Source organism: Panthera leo, chromosome B3 (genome assembly GCF_018350215.1).
Source record: "Panthera leo isolate Ple1 chromosome B3, P.leo_Ple1_pat1.1, whole genome shotgun sequence".
NCBI lineage: Eukaryota > Metazoa > Chordata > Mammalia > Carnivora > Felidae > Panthera > Panthera leo.
In genome coordinates this window covers 112,973,413-112,993,932 of record NC_056684.1, presented here as the reverse complement: position 1 = coordinate 112,993,932, position 20,520 = coordinate 112,973,413, and the positions used below count along the sequence as shown (strand labels likewise).

The 20,520-nt window shown below is 43.9% G+C and overlaps 1 protein-coding gene across 2 annotated transcripts in view; it reads right to left on the bottom strand.

Annotated features, from left to right (window-relative positions):
* ARG2 (arginase 2) overlaps positions 1–12,052 on the bottom strand; it is a 31,529-nt gene extending 19,477 nt beyond the window's left edge. Inside the window, exons 1-2 of one of the 2 annotated variants that reach the window (XM_042943576.1) lie at positions 11,810–12,052; positions 10,846–10,918 (exon numbers count right to left, since the gene is read on the bottom strand). In XM_042943576.1, the coding sequence (XP_042799510.1) occupies positions 10,846–10,918; positions 11,810–11,920 (184 nt within the window). In that variant the 5' untranslated portion in view covers positions 11,921–12,052. The remainder of the gene's footprint in view (positions 1–10,845; positions 10,919–11,809) is intronic. The other variant, XM_042943575.1, reaches the window with a different exon arrangement.
* Positions 12,053–20,520: the final 8,468 nt, after the last annotated feature.

Genomic DNA, 20,520 nt, shown 5'->3' with positions numbered 1-20,520 from the left:
AGAATTCTTATATTTTGAAGATATCTAATGAAGTATTTGCAGATAAAACAATAGGATGTCTGTGATTTGCTGTGAAAGGCATGGAGTAGGGTGATTGCCATATATTGATGATTGATGCTTGGGCAACAGACACGACAAATGCACTATGTCACTGTATCTACTTTTGTTATGTTTGTACACTTCCATAATAAGAAAGTTAAAAAGAATATACACATGGAAGCCAGCTGGGATACAGGTTTGGAGCTGAGAGCAGAAACAAGTGTTGGAAATAAAGCTTTGGAGGCATCAGCATACAGGTGACAGAAAAGCCATGGGAATGGACAAACTGCCAATTGAGACAACATTAAACCAAGAGAATCAAGGGCAGAGAACCCATGAGGAACACCAGCATGTAAAGGGGGGGTAGCAGAAGATCTAGCAAAGCAACCAGAGAGCTAAAACCAGAAGAGAATGGTGTCTGTTTCAATAAAGGTGTGGCAGACAGTGTCGAATAAAGGTGAATGTTGCAGTGTCTACTGTGTTAGGAAGTAGGAGGTCTGAGACCTCGGCAAAACCAATTTCATTGCAATGATGGCTCAAGACCTCAGATTATAGCAAACTGCAGTGTGAAAGGGCAGCAGAGAAGCCAGGATGGTGGCTCGGAAGAGAAACAACTGGACAACAGCTGGAAGGCTACATAAAGACCAAGGAGGATGGCAGGATGGTAAGATTTGCAGAACAAAGGGAGGGAAGGGATAATTGTTAGAACAAGAACACTCAAAGGTCAGGAGAGATGGGATCTAGAACCCAGGGAAGTGGTATGACTGTTAACTTGTCCAAGATCTGTCCTTCACTTGTTCTGCAGAGACAGAACTTTAGTTGGGAGCATGACCTCTTAGAATGGAGACTAAACTCGGCATCTTCCCTTGTTCCTTGGTGTGGCCATGTGGCCTTTTGGGTCCAAAACGATAAGCAGAAACATCCTGCAACTTCTTGGGAACTTCCCTTAAGGGAAAGCACAGAGTTCTCCCTTTGCCCACTTCTGTCCATTCTTGTGCCCTGCTGCCAGAAACGAGGCCACACCATCTGGGACCACTAGACAGAGGCCTTGCTGGTAACACAGCAAGGTAAGAATCTAGGTCTGAACTTACAGAGCGGCCAAACCAGCTCTGGACTTCTCTCCAGATTCTGTTTACTGGAGAGTGAAACTATTTTTCTTAAGCCATTGTTATTTTGTGCTCTTTTCACATGCATCTCCCTAATACTGTTAGGACTGTATCCCTCATCCTCTGAGAGTGGGTCGATACAACTAATTGGGGGATGACAGGGAGAAGAACTGTAAAGGAGTCCATGCCTTAGTTGGAAAGACAGGGCCATGAGGATTATGGGTAAAGACTTGAAGTATTTGTCATGGGAAATGAGAGAGGGAATACACTAGGAACACACAGGACTTTAAGAAATAGGAGACCACCCACTTATGATAGTGCCATGGAGTTTCTTTGGCTGCTGCAAGAGCTGAGAAGACAGCTGACTGCACCAATCCAGCCATCAGGTCATATACAGCAAGAAACGAGATTCTCAACTACTTCTGCTGATTGTAGGGGCTTGGGAAAGTTTCTCGAAGTCTTCAGGACATACTTTACTTTTTTTGTTTGTTCATTCTCAGCTTTGATTTATAGAGCAAAACAGTGTGCTAAGAAGCCAAAAAAATTCTTCAAGCACGTGGCATTTTTATGTCTTAAGAGAAGCTACAACCTTGTTCTTAAAAAATAAGTTAGAATAGAATATGAATTAAGGCTTCCTTTAAATTGTGGTAAAATACACATAAAAATATCCATTTTGGGGGGTGGCTCAGTCAGGTTAGGCATCTGACTCTTGGTTTTGGCTCAGGTCATCATCTCACAGTTCGTGGGTTTGAGCTGCATCAGGCTTTGTGCTGACAATGTGGAGCTTGCTTGGAATTCTCTCTCTCCCTCTCTCTTTGCCCCCCCCCCCCCACTCTCTGTCTCTCTCTCTCTCTCAAAATAAATAAATAAAAACTTTAAAAATATATTTAAAAAATAACCATAAAAATTTTTTTTAATGTTTTATTTATTTTTGAGAGAGAGACAGACAGAGTGCAAGCCAGGTAGGGGCAGAGAGGGAGACACAGAATCTGAAGCAGGCTCCAGGCTCCGAGCTGTCAGCACAGAGCCCGATGCGGGACTCAAACCCCCAAACCACGAGATCTGACCTGAGCCAAAGTCAGACGCTTAACTGACTGAGCCACCCAGGTGCCCCTAAAAATAACCATTAAAAAAAATTTTTTTTAATGCTCACTTATTTTTGAGAGAGACAGACAGAACTCAAGCAGGGGAGGGGCAGAAAGAGGAGACACAGAATATGAAACAGGCTCCAGGCTCTGAGCTGTCAGCACAGAGCCTGACACAGGGCTCAAACTCACAAACCATGAGATCATGACCTGAAGTCAGACACGTAACCAACTAAGCCACACAGGTGCCCCTAAAAATAACCATTTTTTTAAAACATTAATTTATTTTTGAGACAGAGAGAGACAGAGCATGAACGGGGGAGGGTCAGAGAGAGAGGGAGACACAGAATCTGAAACAGGCTCCAGGCTCTGAGCTGTCAGCACAGAGCCCGACGTGGGGCTCGAACCCACATACTGCGAGATCGTGACCTGAGCCGAAGTCGGACGCTTAACCGACTGAGCCACCCAGGCGCCCCAAAAATAACCATTTTTAAGTGGTAATAAGTACATTCATATTTTTATATAACCGTTTTAACTACCATCCACCTCTAGGATTCTTTTCATCTTGCAAAACTGAAATTCTGTACCCATTAAACAATATTTCTTCATTCTCCCTTCCCCCAGTCGCTGGCAACCACCATTTTGTTTTCTGTCTCTATGAATTTGATTTCTCTAGGTACCTCATAAGTGGAATCATACAGCATTTGTCTTTTTGTGACTTCTTTCACTTAGCATAATGTTCTCAAGTTTCACCCATGTTACAACATATGTCAGAATTTCCTTCCTTTTTTAAGGCTAATATTCCCTTGTATGAATACCTTCTTGTTATTGTGTATAATGCTATGGACATGGGTCTATAAATAGCTCTTAAAGACCTTGCTTTCAATTCTTTGGGGTATATGCCTGAAGTGAAATTGCTGGGTCACATGTTAACTTTATTTTTAATTTTCCAAGGAACCACTATATTGTTTTTGACAGCAGCTAAGTTATTTTACATTCCCACCAACAGTGCACAAGGGTTTCTAATATCTCCACATCCTCACCAATGCTTGTTAGTTTCTGGGTTTTTTGATGCTGGCCATTCTAACAGGTATCATTTGTTCTTAACAAATTAAGAATGACACTATAGCAAGAGCATAGCACAATGTCTAGAACATGACAAATGGATCAAACAACTTTGAAACAAAACGTGTAAGTTAAATTCTTTGCTGCCTTTATAAGACTGGTTATACGGATATTTGCCAAATCCCAATGTCTTTAAGAGATTTGCCTTTATTCATGCACACCAGTGATATATGCTCTTGCCACAGCATATTGCTAAGCAAATTACTAATTACAGAACAGCTTCATCACCTTCCAGAAAGAAACCAGTGCCCACTGCCAGCCACTCCCCATTGCCTTCTCCCCACTAGTCCCTGAACTAGTCTACTTTCTGCCTCTATGGATTTGCCTATTCTGGACAATTCATATAAATGGAATCATGCAATGTGGCCTTTGTGCCTGCTTTCTTTTACTTAGTATAATGCTTTCAACATTTACCCATACTGTAGCATGAATTAGCAATTCATTCCTTTTTATGGTTCAATAATACTCCATTGTATGGATATAGATTTCTTAAAACAATGCAGATCAGGGGCACCTGGGTGGCTCAGTCGGTTGAGCGTCCGACTTCGGCTCAGGTCATGATCTCACGGTTCATGAGTTCGAGCCCCACGTCAGGCTCTCTGCTGACAGCTCAGAGCCTGGAGCCTGTTTCAGATTCTGTGTCTCCCTCTCTCTCTGACCCTCCCCCATTCATGCTCTCTCTCTGTCTCAAAAATAAACGTTAAAAAAAATAATAAAATAAAATAAACAATGCAGATCTACCATAAAAATCCATATTTCTGGCTTTTCTTGAAAAATTGGAGAGAAGCATAGAAAGCCCTCCCCCCCTTCCCATGCAGCAATCACTGGCTAGAGCTCAGTAATGGCTTTTGTTCCCTGAACATTCCAGATACCTTTCTGTCTCTGAGTCTTACTGTTTCATCTGCCTAAAATGCTCCCAGATTCCTTTCTTCACCTGCCAAAGGTCTGCTCACATGACTTCCTCTGAGTAAGGCCTCTCCATCTACATATGCAATGTTTACTTAGTATTCCCCACTCCTTGCTTCATTTATTCCACAGTACCCATTACCATCTGACATACTGTAGATTTTACTTATGTCTGTTTCCAACCACTCTTCATTAGAATGAGCTCTAAGATAACAAGGATTTGTTCTGTTCACTATTATATTCCCAGTATCTAAGCCTTAGCAGTACTCAAATTTTTTGAATATAAAAGTTAGTGAATGGGGGCGCCTGGGTCTCGCGGTCAGTGAGTTCGAGCCCCACGTCGGGGTCTGGGCTGATGGCTCGGAGCCTGGAGCCTGCTTCCGATTCTGTGTCTCCCTCTCTCTCTGCCCCTCCCCCATTCATGCTCTGTCTCTCTCTGTCTCAAAAATAAATAAACGTTAAAAAAAAAAATTAAAAAAAAAAAGTGAATGAACTTGTTAGTTTGTAGGGACTAAAAGCTGTTTTTTTTTTAAGGTTTATTTATTTTTGAGACAGAGGGCGACATAGCACGAGTGGGGGGAGGGGCAGAGAGAGAGGGAGACACAGAATCTGAAACCAGCTGCAGGCTCTGAGCTGTCAGCACAGAGCCCGATGCAGGGCTCGAACCCATGAACCGTGAGATCATGACCTGAGCCGAAGTCGGACGCTTAACCGACTAAGCCACCCAGGCGCCCCTAAAAGCTGTTTTTGAGAAATAAACCTGAGAGGTGCCTGGCTGGCTCATTCAGCTAAGCATCCAACTTTGGCTCAGGTCGTGATCTCACAGTTTGTGGGTTTGAGCCCCACAGAGCTGCATCAGGCTTTCCACTGTCAGCAGAAGTCTGCTTCAGATCATCTGTCTCCCTCACTCTCTGCCCCTTCCCCACTCAAACGTGCTTTCTCTCAAAAATAAACATAAAAAAAAAATTTTTTTTAAGAAAAAAAAAAAAAAAAACCAGGGGCGCCTGGGTGGCCCAGTCGGTTAAGCCTCCGACTTCGACTCAGGTTACGATCTTGCGGTCCGTGAGTTCAAGCCCCGCGACCAGCTCTGGGCTGAAGGCTCAGAGCCTGGAGCCTGCTTCGGATTCTGTGTCTCCCTCTCTCTCTGCCCCTCCCCCGTTCATGCTCTGTCTCTCTCTGTCTCAAAAATAAATAAACGTTAAAAAAAAATTTAAAAAAAAAAAAGAAAAAAAAACCTGAAAATGATGTTTGAAAAGCTTTGATGCATACTCTATATTACTCACATTTTAAGTTCGAGTTTTAGCAAGTGTATACAATCTTGTAACCCTCTTTAGATATATACTTAAGATCTAGAATATTAAAAATGATTTTTAGGGGTGCCTGGGTGGCTCAGTCAGTTAAGCGACCGACTTCGGCTCAGGTCATGATCTCGCGGTTCGAGCCCCGCGTCGGGCTCTGTGCTGACGGCTCAGAGCCTGGAGCCTGCTTCGGATTCTGTGTCTCCCTCTCACTCGCCTCATCCCCCCCACCCCCTACTTGTGCTCTGTCTCTCTCTCTCTCAAAAAAATAAATAAAATGTAAAAAATAAATTGTTTAAAAATAATTTTTAAGTCACAGTAACACATTACTACAGTCAGGTATGCCTGGAACTTGAAAATATCTTTAAAACTTGAGGTTCTTTTCCCAAGTCACATTAAGGAACATGATGGTTCAGAAATCAAAGCACCAAGAGAACAGGGAGTTGCTAAAATCCAAAAAGATGAAGATATAGTCCTAAATTAACTTACGGCCAAAGAAACTGTAACCTAATGAGTTATATTAACTTACAAGAAGACTGTGTCAAGTACTAGGGAAAAAGCAACCAAAAGAACAAGAATTTATCATCAAGGGCCTAGAAAGAGGGAGGATTTTGAATATTGCAGTCCACGTGGCAATTTTTTCCTCACTGGAATATGTCAACTAGGTATCAATCAGGATCTCTAAGCTGCAAGCAACAGAAACCTATTCTGGCTAATTACAGCAGAAAAGCAATTTATTCAATTTGGGCAACTCCCAGAGTCTTTAAGAGGGCCAATATCTGCTTTAAAGGCCATATTACCAGGAATAAAGCCTCCAAAAGTCATACTGCTGGATGGTCCAGGAAAGAGCCTATTGCTACGGTCACCTCCACTACTGGGAAGAGGAACCGCATGGAGCTGGCATGGCTGACCCCACCAAGACTGGACAGAAGCCACTGCTAGCATTGCTACCACCTCTGCCCATCACAAAATTAACTCTTTGCTGCCCTTTCTTCTTGAATCTCAAGTCAAAGTTTAAGATGGGTGCTTCTGTTCGTGGAGCCTAGGTCAAGTGCCCACAACTCTAGCTACCATGAAAATAAGGCAGAATGTGGGTGGAGAGAAAGCTGAGGTAGATTAGGGTCAAATTATGTGGAAGCTGTCCTTTTGGTTGACACGTGGAACACATAGCACTAGGGGCTGAAGCGCAGATATCAAAATGTAAAACTATTAAATGAGAGTGTATTAGAAAACTGTATCTAGTACAAGCCTGAGATTTCACTGTTTATTATAGGGTCAGGCTACATTTTAAACATATGAGGCTTTAAGTCCAATTTAAAGAAAAACACCAAAATGAAAAATATGGCAAATTAGCAAAGATAGTATATGAATGACAGGACTGAGAAGCATGGATGCATGTAAAACTAAGCCAAGGAGAAAGTCTTAGCTCACTCTGGTGGCAGCAAAGAATGTGAGCCAAGGAAGGCAAGAATGGGACAAAAGATATCATTGGAAAGTTATAGTCAGGTGTCAGGAGGACACAAGTACAGCAGTACCATTATGCTGAAGGACTCTAATCATTTAGGAGGAAAAAAAACAAACAAACAAGACTTTGTGATCAACATGTAAGGCACAAAAGGGAAGAAGCAAAGGATTGTGATGGTCTTAGAGTTGGACTTGAGTAAACTGGATAATGAGTGATAGCATGAAACAGACAGTGGAAAGACAGCAGGAGAAGTGTATTTGAGGGAGAAGATAATGAATTTTGTTTTGAACAAGTTGAGTTTGAGACATCTGTGAGAGGGCGGGGGAGGCTCCTTAGAACAAAATTGGAGGAACACTCGGGTCAATATTTGAGGGTTGGGAAGGAGAGGAGGATCCCACAGAGGAGTCCAGGAGTCAATGGAGAGAAGAGACTCAAAAGGGAATAGTGTCTGCTAACAGAGTATTTCCAGAATACAGTGGTCAGTTGTACAATAGAGAGGTCCAGCAAAATAAAGGCTGACAAATCCGTGGGCTTGCTCAAGGTAGTTTCAGTGGAACAGCAGGGTGGAAGCCAGGCTCAAGTAGCAGTATTATACAACTAGACTCATGAATGCTGATTTTCTCTACCAACCACTGAAAGCAAATACACACCCCTGAACTCACACACCAATCTGTACCAAATGAACAGCTCTCGTACTTCAGATCTTCACGTGAAGCAGCTACCTCGGGCCCTCTCTCGTTCTTCCTGAAGCAGACCAGATTCTTGGGTCTCAACCAAAGAGATTTCTGTTCTGATAGAGCACCAAATGGAACAGGAAGAACAAAGGTCTCTAGCCTAGTTGAGGGTAATCAGAGTAGCTCCCACATGGCTTCCTGAATAAACTCTGGGACTCTTGGCTTGGTCACAGTGGCAGTTAATTTAGATGGTTGTTTCAGTGGCCGGAACCTCCTTTCAGTGCCACAGCTGAGTCAAATTACCTAATTACAATGATAAAGGCCGAAAACTTCATCTCCGTTTACAGCTATCTTCCCCCCACAGAACACTCCTTTAACCTCTGAAGAAAAAAGGGGCAAATTACCATGGCTGTCAGAGCTAACCAGAATCAGGAGCAGAGGTACCGCATCTGAGCCTTGCCAGAGCAATTGCCTCTTCATCTCTCTCAGGCTCTCCTTATATACTAAAATAAGTGGTTACCTGACAGAGGAACCATTATTGGTGTCCTTATCAAATCCGGGAAAAGGGAAAACCAAAAGCAGACACTAAGTCAAATACATTCATTCAAGAAAACAGGAAGTTTGACCAATGCTATGACAACACCAGCAGCCTGTGACAGCAGACTTGAAAGCAAGGAACAAAGGGATTTGTGAACGTTACCTTTCCATGAGTCTTCTGTCCCCTCAAATTTGACCCATGCTGCTTCTTCGAAAGTACTACTTTAGTACTGTTTCACAATATAGCAATGGAAACTTCTCATGGTACCTTTCTCCAACATATTTTTGGAGATTAGCCAAAACCACATGCTGGAAATCTGCTGAGTGCCACAATCATATTAATATGCAATGAGATTCTATTTTGGGCTGCTGTTGATACTGGCCTTCCAGTCTGCTACAGGGTAAGGATATAAATTGTAAAACTGAAAATATCTGAAAAAATTAAAGGGAAGACCAAATAAACCGAAGCTTCACCATCACTGTAGGGTGAGCGTTTACAGAGGAGTTATTTGAGGGAGTAGTATTTGAGGGAGAATGGCCTTTCCCAGGTTGGAGTGGGAAAATTCCATGAGCTAGGACAGGAAAGGTCTACAAAGCATGAGTAAGGGAAGCTGCTATAAATGTGCCCTTCCCTTTCAATCAGCAGCCTCAGCTGAATATTATAAATGTGTCCCGTGTCAGAGGCTGAAATGGATTCATCAGTCTCTTAAGGTAGAACTGAGCACTGAGCAGGCAATTCGAGCAAGGCCAGGCCCAGTTCATCAGATGGGCTGCAGAGGTTTACCCAGTATTAAAAACCAGCGATCACCAGAAATTGTTGTCTTCAGTGTAAAACGATGCCTTTAAAAAGGGTTTGGGGCACCTGGGTAGCTCAGTCATTTGAGCGTCTGACTCTTGATTTCGGCTCAGGTCACAATCCCAGGGTCCTGGGATAGAGCCCCACACACATCAGGCTCTGTGCTGACAGCGTGGAGCCTGCTTGGCATTCTCTCACTCTCCCTCTCTCTGTCCTTCTCCCACTCACTCTCTCTCTCGCTCTCAAAATAAATAAACTTAAAAAGGGATTTAAAGGGACAGTATCCTCATTTATAAACAGGAATAGAAACTTCTTCCCTTTATGACATTAAAACTAAATCTCAATTTATCTTTAATCTTCAGTGATGAACCTGGAGAGTTATTAAAATGATCAAGAAAGAGGGGCACCTGAGTGGCTCAGTTGGTTGAGCATCTGACTCTTGGTTTGAGCTCAGGTCACGATCTCACGATCTCAGGTCATGAGTTCAAGCCCCATGTCAGGCTCTGTGCTGACAGAATGGAGTCTGCTTGGGATTCTCCCTCCCTCCCTCTCTCTCTGCCCCTTCCTGGAGGGCACACATATATGCTCATTAGCACTTTCTCTCATTCTCTCAAAATAAATAAACTTTTTAAAAAAATGATTAAGAAAGAGACCCTATTGAAGAAGAAACTTTAATTATTTAACAGAGGAGAGTTTTGAGTATTCAACCAAAGACACCATATCTAGACGTAGCCAGAGGTATATGAAGTACACCTCAACTCAAGGTGATTTTGGTGACTTCATTATTCCTCTGTTTTAGGAGATGATCCACCCTAATGAACTCAATGATCAGCAGAGGAGATTTCAAAGCAAGAGTAGGGAAAGGAGTTGTAGTTCACCTAGATTCCACATGATTATCTTCAGGACCTACAGCTCCCTGTTGCCATGCATTTTGCACTTACAGCTTCAGAAAAGATCTGTGAATGGTCCTAATGTGAATGGAGGAAATGACCTTAAAAAGCAGCTAGAAACATTCAGGTAAAATAAAAGGAAGAACATTCCTCCCATTCAAGTTGGAATTTGATGCCTTCTTACCAAAAGAAGTGTTCTCTATTACTATATAGCATTTATCTGTGGGTCATCTTCAAGAAGTTTAGAGTACTATCCTAATCACACAACTGCAACTTTACTGCGGATTACCTGGGCACTTGTGAAAATGCACATGTCTGGGTCCCACCACAGAGCCAATAAACCAGACTATTCCATGGAGGAGCCTAGGACCCTGTATTTTTAACAAGTAACCCAATCTCTGTTTCTCTCTCGCTCAAAAATAAAAGCAAACAAACAACAAAACAAGCAACCCAAGTGATTTTCATAATCAGGGAAAAGTTTGAGAAATACTGATCTAAGGCTCTGCTTACAGTAATATAAGGCTATTCATCCTGGGGAGGAAACAAATGACATGGAGAGAGGAAACTGGTTAGACTGATGAATCAGAACCGCCTCATGACAGAATTAAGAGAACTAGAATTTGAGGGGGGAAAGCTGAGCGGTTAAAGCTGGAGCGAGCGTTCTTAGCACTGCTTGGTAGCCACTAAGCTTGCTCCAGGTCCTGCGTCACTCCACCTCCTTGCCTTCCACACACAGTTACTCTCTTTATTGCAACAAGACTGCCTGAAGACTCCCGGATAGATCCTGAACTGCAGATGGAATCCAAGGGAGGATGAGAGATGCTTCCCAAGAACACAGCGGATACTCGGCAGTCCCTGGATATAAGAGGAGACTGAACTGGTCCGTTACCGGCCATCACAGACATCTCAAATCCAGCTACTTACCTAAACTGGAGAGTCTTTTCATCAAGCCAGCTTCTCGGATGGCAGCAGGACCACGTTCCACTCCTTTTCTTTTCTGTCACACAAATTACACATTTAGATCTGAGGTCAGAGGATTGGAAATAAGACCACTTTATTTCACAAAAATACAGAAATTTGCTAATTCTATACTTAGTTCCCAACAGATCCCTCTGAAAACCTGTGACAGCATTAGCCCTTCATTTTATTTTCACCTGAGGGCTGCTCATTTCAAACACTTGCAGGGAAAGAGGGGAAAACAACTATTACTGGAATCCCATCAACCTTCCAAGCCCCAGGCTGTGGGAAGAACAAGCAGAGGCCAAGACAGGGGAAGGGGCTGAGCCAGGTCAGGATCCGGCGGCCGGGGGGTGTGTGAGTGTGGCTGGCAAAGGCCTGAGCCCGGACTTCTAGAGCGGTGAGCTCTCCACGACCGCAGGTTTCCTTCATTGATCAAAACAGCCCCTCCCGGCCTCCCGCCGCGAGAGCCGGCAGCGCCAATTTCCCCGCCAGTGAACGCTTTCTGAGAATAGACCCTGAAGCCTTAAATCCTCGGTCGCTCTCTTCAACCTCTTCTCCCTCGATTTTCCACCGGGTATTCTGGCCGGTTTCTCCCCCTTCCAGCCCCTCCATGAAATCCTGTCCCTCCTCCCCTCCCCTCCAACACCCCAAGCGGGTCCCACCACTTTCTCGCTCCTCCAGGGGAGGCCGCAGAAACCCGCCAGCCCGCGGCCCCCCGCCCGCAGCGCAAACAGGATGCCCTCCATCTCCTTCCTCCCTCCCCATCTTCTACCAGGGAAAACCCCACGTGCTCTCCCGGTGCCCAATAGCGGGAACCCACCACCTCGTGCCCCTCCGTCTCTCCCCATCTTCTCCTCGCCTCCCCGTCCCTCACCCCACCCCCGCTTTCTCCAGGTTCTGCCCCACGGTGCCAGGTCCCGGTTCTCACCTGTCCCTGTGAGAACGGGGCTCCGATCACAGCCACCGAGTGAACCGACTTCTTCAGGACGGAATGCACTCGCGTCCGGAGGAGACGCGAGAGGCTGCTTCTCAGGGACATGACCGGCAGCGCGGGACACAGATGACCTAGAAGCTACTTCGTGCGGCTAGCCGTCTTAAGTGAGCGCAGCCGCTAGGCGCCGGGCTTACCTACCCGGGCGCCAGTTGCACCGCCCCGCCCCGTGACGTTACCACCGCCCGGCCACGCCCCCACGCCCCCTACCAGCCCCCCTCACACCTTCCCACAGACCCCGCCCACTGTTCCTCAGGGCCTAAACACGCCTTTGATGACGTCATCCAGCCCTGGCTGGGACTCTCCCTCCAGGGACGAGCCCCTACAGCTGACGCCAGGAGGCTTGTGTCGGGGTCTGGCCAATAAGAGCGCAGTCACGGGCAGGTGTGTTCCTTGGCGGGAAGCGGCCAGCACCCTCGAAGTTAGCGAACTTGCTAAACACAGGAACCAATTCGAAAGCTCGCAGATCGGGACTCTCTTCACACAAATGCGTGCCGCGCAGATGCCAACTCTAGGGAAGGGCTGCCTGGTCTGGGTCTGGCTGGGCTGGTCTGACCCCACTTGAGTGCTCCGCCAAAACGAAGCTACCATCCATCTCCTCTGTTCCATCTCAACTCTGGGTCCAAAAAACAAACTTACCCATCTTTGGGTGTTGAAGGTTAGGAAATCAAATATAGACTAGACCTCTCTGGGTCAGGCATGTCAATAAAAATTCACTCTCCTAGGTATTTTGGATGGGGAGGTTAGGATTATACAAAACAATTACGTTCCAGATGTTTTCAATTCTTTACCTGAATAACGGGAGCACTGGTTATTAAACACCAAACAATATATCTAGATTATTTCTAAATTTGGGGGAGGTTAAAGAGCTGAAAGTAACTACTCAGAGTTTTAATAATATTTTAATAATAACCAACTAAAGTTCCAAGAACATTTGGCCTACTAACAATTCCATAAATAAGGGACTATTTTAAAGACGAGAATACAACATCAGATCACTTTCCCAAAGTCACATAGCTTGTAAGTGCCAGAGCCCTGTGACTCCAGATTCTAAGTTCTTAACCGTGGCATTAGGGCTTGCCGAAATTTGCACATTAGTCCTACCAAAATACATTTTTACACAAACAACAGAAAATTATCTCACCTGGTATCAACTCACATGCTGCTTTCCAAAATATTTAAGAAGTCTCCATGGCAACATCATAACTCCAAGGAGCTTTAGTATTATAAGACAGTTTATTTTTAGAAGATACATTTTATACCTGTCTCCTCCTGCTGGTTTAACAAAGACATGTCTGAAGCTTTAGCAAAATAAGCAGGATATAACCGTAAGGTAGTAGTTCTGAAAGTGTGGTCGCTGGGCTGGCAGCATCAACCTTCGCATACATGTCAAGTGGAAATCATTAGGTTCTACCCCTAAATTTACCAACTCAGTAACTCTGGGGGTGGAGCACCAGCAACCTAAATGTTCACAGTCTCTCCAGGGTCAGGGGCTGTAGGGAGCAGTAGGGGTGTAGTCAGGGATTCACAGTCACTGATACTGTCACACTTGTTCAGATCCTTGGAATTATCTTGGTACCTTTTTCTTGCCCTTCACCACATCCAGTTTCTTCTCCTTGACTATGTTTTCTGAAATTAATACTGGCACAGTTCACTTTAGGCTCTCCTGGACTCCTGTGAAGGCTATTTCTTAAATACTTACTGTGGGTCACCAGATTGACCTTTCTAAAGTGCTACATTAATCCTGCATGTTTTTTCACTGGTTTTCCATTACCTACAGTTTAGTCAGAGGTGAATTACCAGTTCCACATTATTATGCTCCAGGAGAGTGAACAGTAGATTGTCATATTACTATTACCCTTTAAAATTCTAATGATTATTACTTCTATATATCTGAAATATTTTATGACTCATTTTTAAAACCCTGAAAAATAACTGGTCTGCTTTTATTTTTAAAACATGCATTTATTTTCAAAATAAGTTATTAAAGGTAATATCCTAAAGTTATAAAAGTCATAGAAGAATGAGCTAAGTTTTAGAAATTTACTTTATATTTTTTAATGTTTATTTTTGAGAGAGAGAGAGAGAGGCAGAGCATGAGTGGGGAAGGGGCAGAGAGGGAAACACAGAATTCAAAGCAGGCTCCACGCTCTGAACTGTCAGCACAGAGCCCGTCGTGGGGCTCATACTCACAGCCCGCAAGATCATGACCTGCGCTGACACTTAACCACCCAGGCGCCCCTAGAAATTTACTTTAAAACTTGTACTGTTATACCATAGGTCTAGGACCCTGCTTCCTGAGACCCAAAACAAGTTGTGCTGCCTTTCTCCTTCCTTTATTGGAGAACATAGATACTCTGCCTCTTTAATTCAGTGCCTGCCAACACACACTCTATCCTTAATAGGCTGCTAGCAGAGCGTGTGGGGGGAGTGGGGCAGGGGACAGGGTGGTGAGTAGGGAAGACCTGATTATGGTGTTTGCTGATTTCCATGGTGTGTATACTCCCAAGCTACCATTGTGATGTCACTGATGATGGAGTTGGGAAAAGGTGCTCATCATACAGTATTTCCACCATACAAATATGATCAACATAAATAACGTCAAGAGCATAAATAATGGCAAGATACAGTAAAACAATTAGGCAATGACAAGTTTTGAATGTATGTTATCTTTGTTCCTAATATAATTTACTTGTAAGTTTATATAATTTGATTTTTTAATAATAGCGTTTAACAACTTGCTCAGACATTCTTGAAAATTTAGCGATAGGGTCTTGCAGGTGGCTAAAAGCAGTCTCCAGCATACCATTGTTTACTGAAAATCCAAGGAAACTCAGAAGAGTCTAAACAAAATTCTCAAAGGCAGGGACCATAACCCTCTCTGCTCATCACTTCATCCCTTCCTGAATACAGTGCTTGGCACATAGCAGGAGTTTGGCAAATAATAAACCTTCCAGATTCTTACGAAATCCTTACTCATGAACCTTGGTCTATGGCTCTGATATGGAATGGAATGGAAGTCCCCAGGGGCATCCGGGTGGCTCAGTCCTTAAGTATCTGACTTTGGCTCAGGTCATGATCTCACAGTTCATGAGTTTGAGTCCCATGTCAGTGAACTTGAGCCCCACTTCTGGTAAAATATGAGCCTCAGGTGAGCCCTGCTTCTCTCTCTCTCTCTCTCTCTCTCTCTCTCTCTCTCTCCTCCCTTGTGGGATTCTCTCTTTCTCTCTCTCTGCCCCTCACTCACTTGCACGCTCTCTCTCTCTAAAAAAAAAAAAAATTAGGGGTGCCTGGGTGGCTCAGCGTCTGACTCTTTTTTTTACGTTTTTTAAAATTTTTTTATTTTTGAGACAGAGAGAGAGACAGAGCATGAACAGGGGAGGGGCAGAGAGAGAGGGAGACACAGAATCTGAAACAGGCTCCAGGCTCTGAGCTGTCAGCACAGAGCCCGACATGGGGCTTGAACTCACGGACCGCAAGATCATGACCTGAGCCGAAGTCGGATGCTTAACCGACTGAGCCACCCAGGCGCCCCACAGCGTCTGACTCTTGACTTGGGCTCAGGTTACGATCTCACAGTCCATGAGTTTGAGTTTGATGCAGGGCTCTGCGCTGACAGCATAGAGCCTGCTTGGGATTCTCTCTCTCCCTCTCTCTCTCTCTCTCTGCCCCTGCCCCACTTGTTCTCTATCTCTCTTAAAATAAATAAAAATAAGCTTTAAAAAAATGGAGTGGAAGTCCCTGAAGATTTCGTTCCAGACTTCTACTTTTACATGCTAAAGAGCTGAGTTGAGCTCACCAACCACACCTTTAGACTCTAAAATTTAGAGGCTCTCTTTCATTTAAAAAATTCATTCATTCATTGAACACTTTACTGAGCACTTAGTGTGTGCAAAGCATTGTTCTATGTACTGTGCATAGAGATGAAGACAGATAATAGCTCATGACTCCCAGTGCTTACATTCTAGTGGGGAAACCAGTCAAGCAGTTAAATAATCTCACATAGTAGTAAATGCTATGGAGAAAATAAAACAAGGTAATGGGACAGGAGGTCATGTTTTAGCAAGGGGTATCAGGGAAGGCCTCTCCAAACTGACATTTCAGCCAGACACCTAAATGATGAGAAGGAGCTGGTCATAACAAGTTCTCTCTGGTCATAACAACTACTCTCAAGGGAGTAGAGCCTTCTAGGCTTACAGGAACAGAAAGATCCAAAGCCATAAAGTTGAAACATGCTTGTGGGTCAGAAGAAGAGCAAGAATGCCTGTGTAGCCCAAATGTGCAGAGCAAAGGGGGGTGTAGGTGTTGAGTCAGAATGACAGGCAGAGAACAGATCTCAGAGGCAGCCATGAAGAGCATGAACTTCAGAGGAAGAATTTTTTACACAAAAGCAGAGGGTTAAATGTTCTGAATCTGCATTAGGGAGTTGGGAAAATGTGGTTCCTTCTTTCTTGCTTTACTCTTCTATCTGGGGGCTGGGAGAATTAACATAATAACCGTAAGATACAGTTAAGGCAACAAAGCAGAGGCTACATTCTATGGGGGTAAAATATAGAGTCTGTCTACCACCCAGTGGGGACTCCCAGGTTCATAGAAAGGCTGAATAGAGAGGAATAAAGGAAGGGATGTAACTGTAAGTGCCTGGTTTAATTGCCTGCACACCCCACAGCCCGGTGTGGAGGCAGCCACCCGAGCCCCTTACATACTCCTCACACACCCCCATCACCGCCACAAGACAGAGGGGTTTTCAGTATGAGCCTTGATCAGTGACAGGGACACAAAAGCAGCAATATGGCTACCATCAAGGTATAAATGAAACTTAGTGTGAAATCTGTCTTGGCACCAGTGGAAGGCCAAGGCTACAAAGGACACCTGAACACTTTGTTCTTTCTTCAGGTTCCATTCTTAAGCCTCTACCCGACTATTCTTCTGTTTGGGACATTTTGTAACCAAACTACCCTGAGTTCTCTCCTTGGTGAGTTACAGAGACTGCAGGAGATGGAGGAAACTTTATTTGTGGCAAATGAGATCCTGGGGAATAACTTTCAAGGCCAGGACCCCTGAGTGGAGGTGAATGGGTTTCTTTTATTTAGGGTTAGGATGCATGTTCGGAAAGGGGAGTTTTGTCATCGCGTGTAAAGGTGGGCATAAGGCTGCACAGCATATTTAGAAGACATGCCTATACTTGTATCCCATGTTAATGAAGCTTGTGCTCCTCCTTGGGCTGAGATGTTAACAGTATAATGAAATAGAGGAAACTGTCAGGTACTCTATGGTCCATCTACTGTGGTGTGAGCCAGTGGCCAATCTCAAACTGGTCTAGGCTAGCAAGCTCTTGCTATTGTTTGCCTCTAAAAGATAAGGTTAACATTCCTGTGAAGAAGGGGGAGGGGGTTGTCTTCCCAGCGACAATTTTAACCTCATTAACCCTATGAGGCACAGTTTCCCTTTCTCCCCTCTCCCTTCTTCCTTTCCTTCACTTAATTTCTTGTCATCCTTAAGGTTTCGGTGTCAAAGTCCCTTCTTTGAAGAAGCCTTTCCAGACCTCTTAAGTTGAATTAGACATAATAACAGTATTTGCTGAGTCTGCTGAATGATTATTATATGCTTTATATGTGTTATTATATGCTTTACAAGTATTATTTAATTCTCCTCACAAGGCAATGACATAGACACTATTATCTCCATTTAAGATACGGTAACCGAGGTGGTGCCTGCATGGCTCAGGTCATGATCTCATGGTTCATGGGATGGAGCCCCACATCGGGATCACTGCTGTCAGTGCAGATCCCACTTCAGATCCTCTGTCCCCCTCTCTCTGTGCCCCTCCCCTGCTCGCCCTGTTTCTCTCAAAAATAAACATTTATTTTTTAAATATATATATTTTTTTAATGTTTAAGTTTTTTTATTTTTGAGAAAGAGAGAGAGACAGAGTGTGAGCAGGGGAGGAGCAGAGAGAGAGGGAGACACAGAATCTGAAGCAGGCTCCAAGCTCCAAGCTGTTAGCACAGAGCCCAACGTGGGGCTCAAACCCACAGACTGCGAGATCATGACCTGAGCCGAAGTCAGACTTTCAACTGACTGAGCCACCCAGGCACCCCCGAAATAAATAAACATTTAAAAATAAATAAAGGACTCTTTCTCCTTGGAATCAGCTCCTGTGAGAGCAGGAATGGTATCTTACTCACTGTCATTTAACACAGTTCCTGACACAAGAGGTGTTCAATAATTTTTTATTGAATGCCTGGATATTAAATGGCACGTGAAAGTGTCTTTTCAAAGAAGTCCTATCTCTTTCTGCTAGGAAAATTCCAAGGATGTAATTCCCATTCTTATATGGGAACAGAAGATTTCATGGAATTAGCACTCAAGCTGAGCCTTAAGGATTTTCCAGGAAGAATCTGGTGGGTGTGTGGGGAATCGTGAGAATACTGATATCAGCTAAGAGGCATGAACTTGAGTGATGAAAGTAGAAGGAGAGAACCAATAAATATTTGAGAGCCCACTTGTCAGGCAATATTCTAAGTGCTAGGGATACAGTGATAAAGAGTCCAACTTCTCCTGGAGAGAGAGAATTATAGGCACTAATGTGTGTGAAAAAAATAAAATAAGATGATGTGGTTGAGGGTATGTATGAGAACTGGGTTAATTAGTACAGTCAGGGGGATAAGGAATAGATGTTAAAAGTACTCTGCTGGTGGGGCACCTGGGTGGCTCAGTCGGTTGAGCATCTGACTTCGGCTCAGCTCATGATCTCACAGTCTGTGAGTCTGAGCCCCACGTCGGGTTCTGTGCTGACAGCTCAGAGCCTGAGCCTGCTTCAGATTCTGTGTTTCCCTCTCTCTGCCCCTCCCCCGCTCATGCTCTGTCTCTCTCTGTCAAAAATAAATAAACATTAAAAAAAAAAAAGTACTGTGCTGGTACAGTAAATCGTACTTAGCTACAAATTAGGGATGGAACCAGAAAAGGGAGAGGTGTTAAACCTGGATGAGGAAGAACATTATGGAATTGGAGTAATAGTTCTGAAGGGGTTAATAGTCTACCAAAGTAGTATGAAAATTACTTGAAACAGAAAATATCTGATCAGCAGCTAAAGAAATAAATAATAAAGCAAGAAATTTAAGCAGAGCCTCCCAAATACAGCTGCCATGTTTCCCTATATCTTACCCCAATGAGGGAATCTCCTGATTGGAAAAGACTGACCATCATAAAAAGTGTGAATTCAGCTGCTCATTAGCTTCAAAAAGCCCAACAGAACTTTCCACACTTTTAAGTATGAAGCCCTAATCCCCCTTTTTTAGGTGTTAGTTATAACTTTATCTCTGGCTATCTAGTTACTCATTACTGAACAATTCTCCTTTCTCTGGGTAATACATCTATTGTTCAGATAATTTGCAGGTAACTCACATTCACTACATGAATCTGAGATGGTAGAAGAAAAGATTTCCTCCCAACACTACTCAACCCTGGCAGCCGTTAAACATAAACTAGGCAGCTTCCAAAAAATGCTCATGCCCATACCCTCCTGGCCCCCCACCCATTTTTATGCAATTATCTGGGATGGACCCAAGTAGTAGAGTTTTTAAAAACTTTTCAGGTGCTTCTAATACACAGGTTAGAGAGTCCAGTATTAAGTGTTATATCTTTCAGTGCTTCTCAACTTTTTTAAAAATGTTTATTTATTTTTGAGAGAGAGACAGAGCACAAGCAGGGAAGGGGCAGAGAGAGACAGAGACACAGAATCCAAAGCGGGCACAGAGCCCGATTCAATGTGGGGCTCAAACCGACAAACCGCGAGATCATGACCTGAGCCGAAGTTGGATGCTTAACCGACTGAGCCACGCAGGCGCCCCAGTGCTTCTCAACTTTTAATGTGCAAGCAAATCACCTGAGGATCTTGTTAAAACTCAGATTCTGTCTCTGTAAGTCTGGGGTGAGAACCAAGAAGCTGCATTTCAAATGAGCTCCTAGGTGATGCCAATGCTGCTGGTCTACTTACTACACTTTGAATAGCAAGGCTTTCTTCACCCAAGGTCTATTCACCTTTCCTTTTCAATCTTCAGAAACATTTCACCTGAAGGTAACTTATCACCTAGGCTACACAGTTGTGGCTTGATCGAAACCACTTAAAGAAGTTGTTGCTATTGACCACATGAAATTGAGTTGAGACTGTAGTGGTCTGATCAAACCTGTTTGTCAAACCTACACCCATCAAACTAGATCACTGTTTTATTTTATTGTATTTTATTTTTAATTTTTGTTTTTTAGTGTTTATTTATTCTTGGGAGAGAGACACAGAGCATGAGTGGGGGAGGAGCAGAGAGAGAGGGAGACACAGAATCCGAAGCAGGCTCCAGGCTCCGAGCTGTCAGCACAGAGCCCGACGCGGGGCTCGAACCCACGAACCGTGAGATCATGACCTGAGCCCAAGTCGGATGCTTAACCAACTGAGCCACCCAGGCGCCCCACTAGATCACTGTTTTAACTAAGCTTTCCCACAAGCTTGTTTTATTCCACTTAAAAAACCTTTAGTGTACAACGACACAAGGTGTCTTGATGTTAAAAGGGGAGAGAAACCTTCCACATAAAAGCCAGGTGTTCCTCGACTTGAAAATATTAAGCGTTACTATCTTAGAATGCCACAAGAT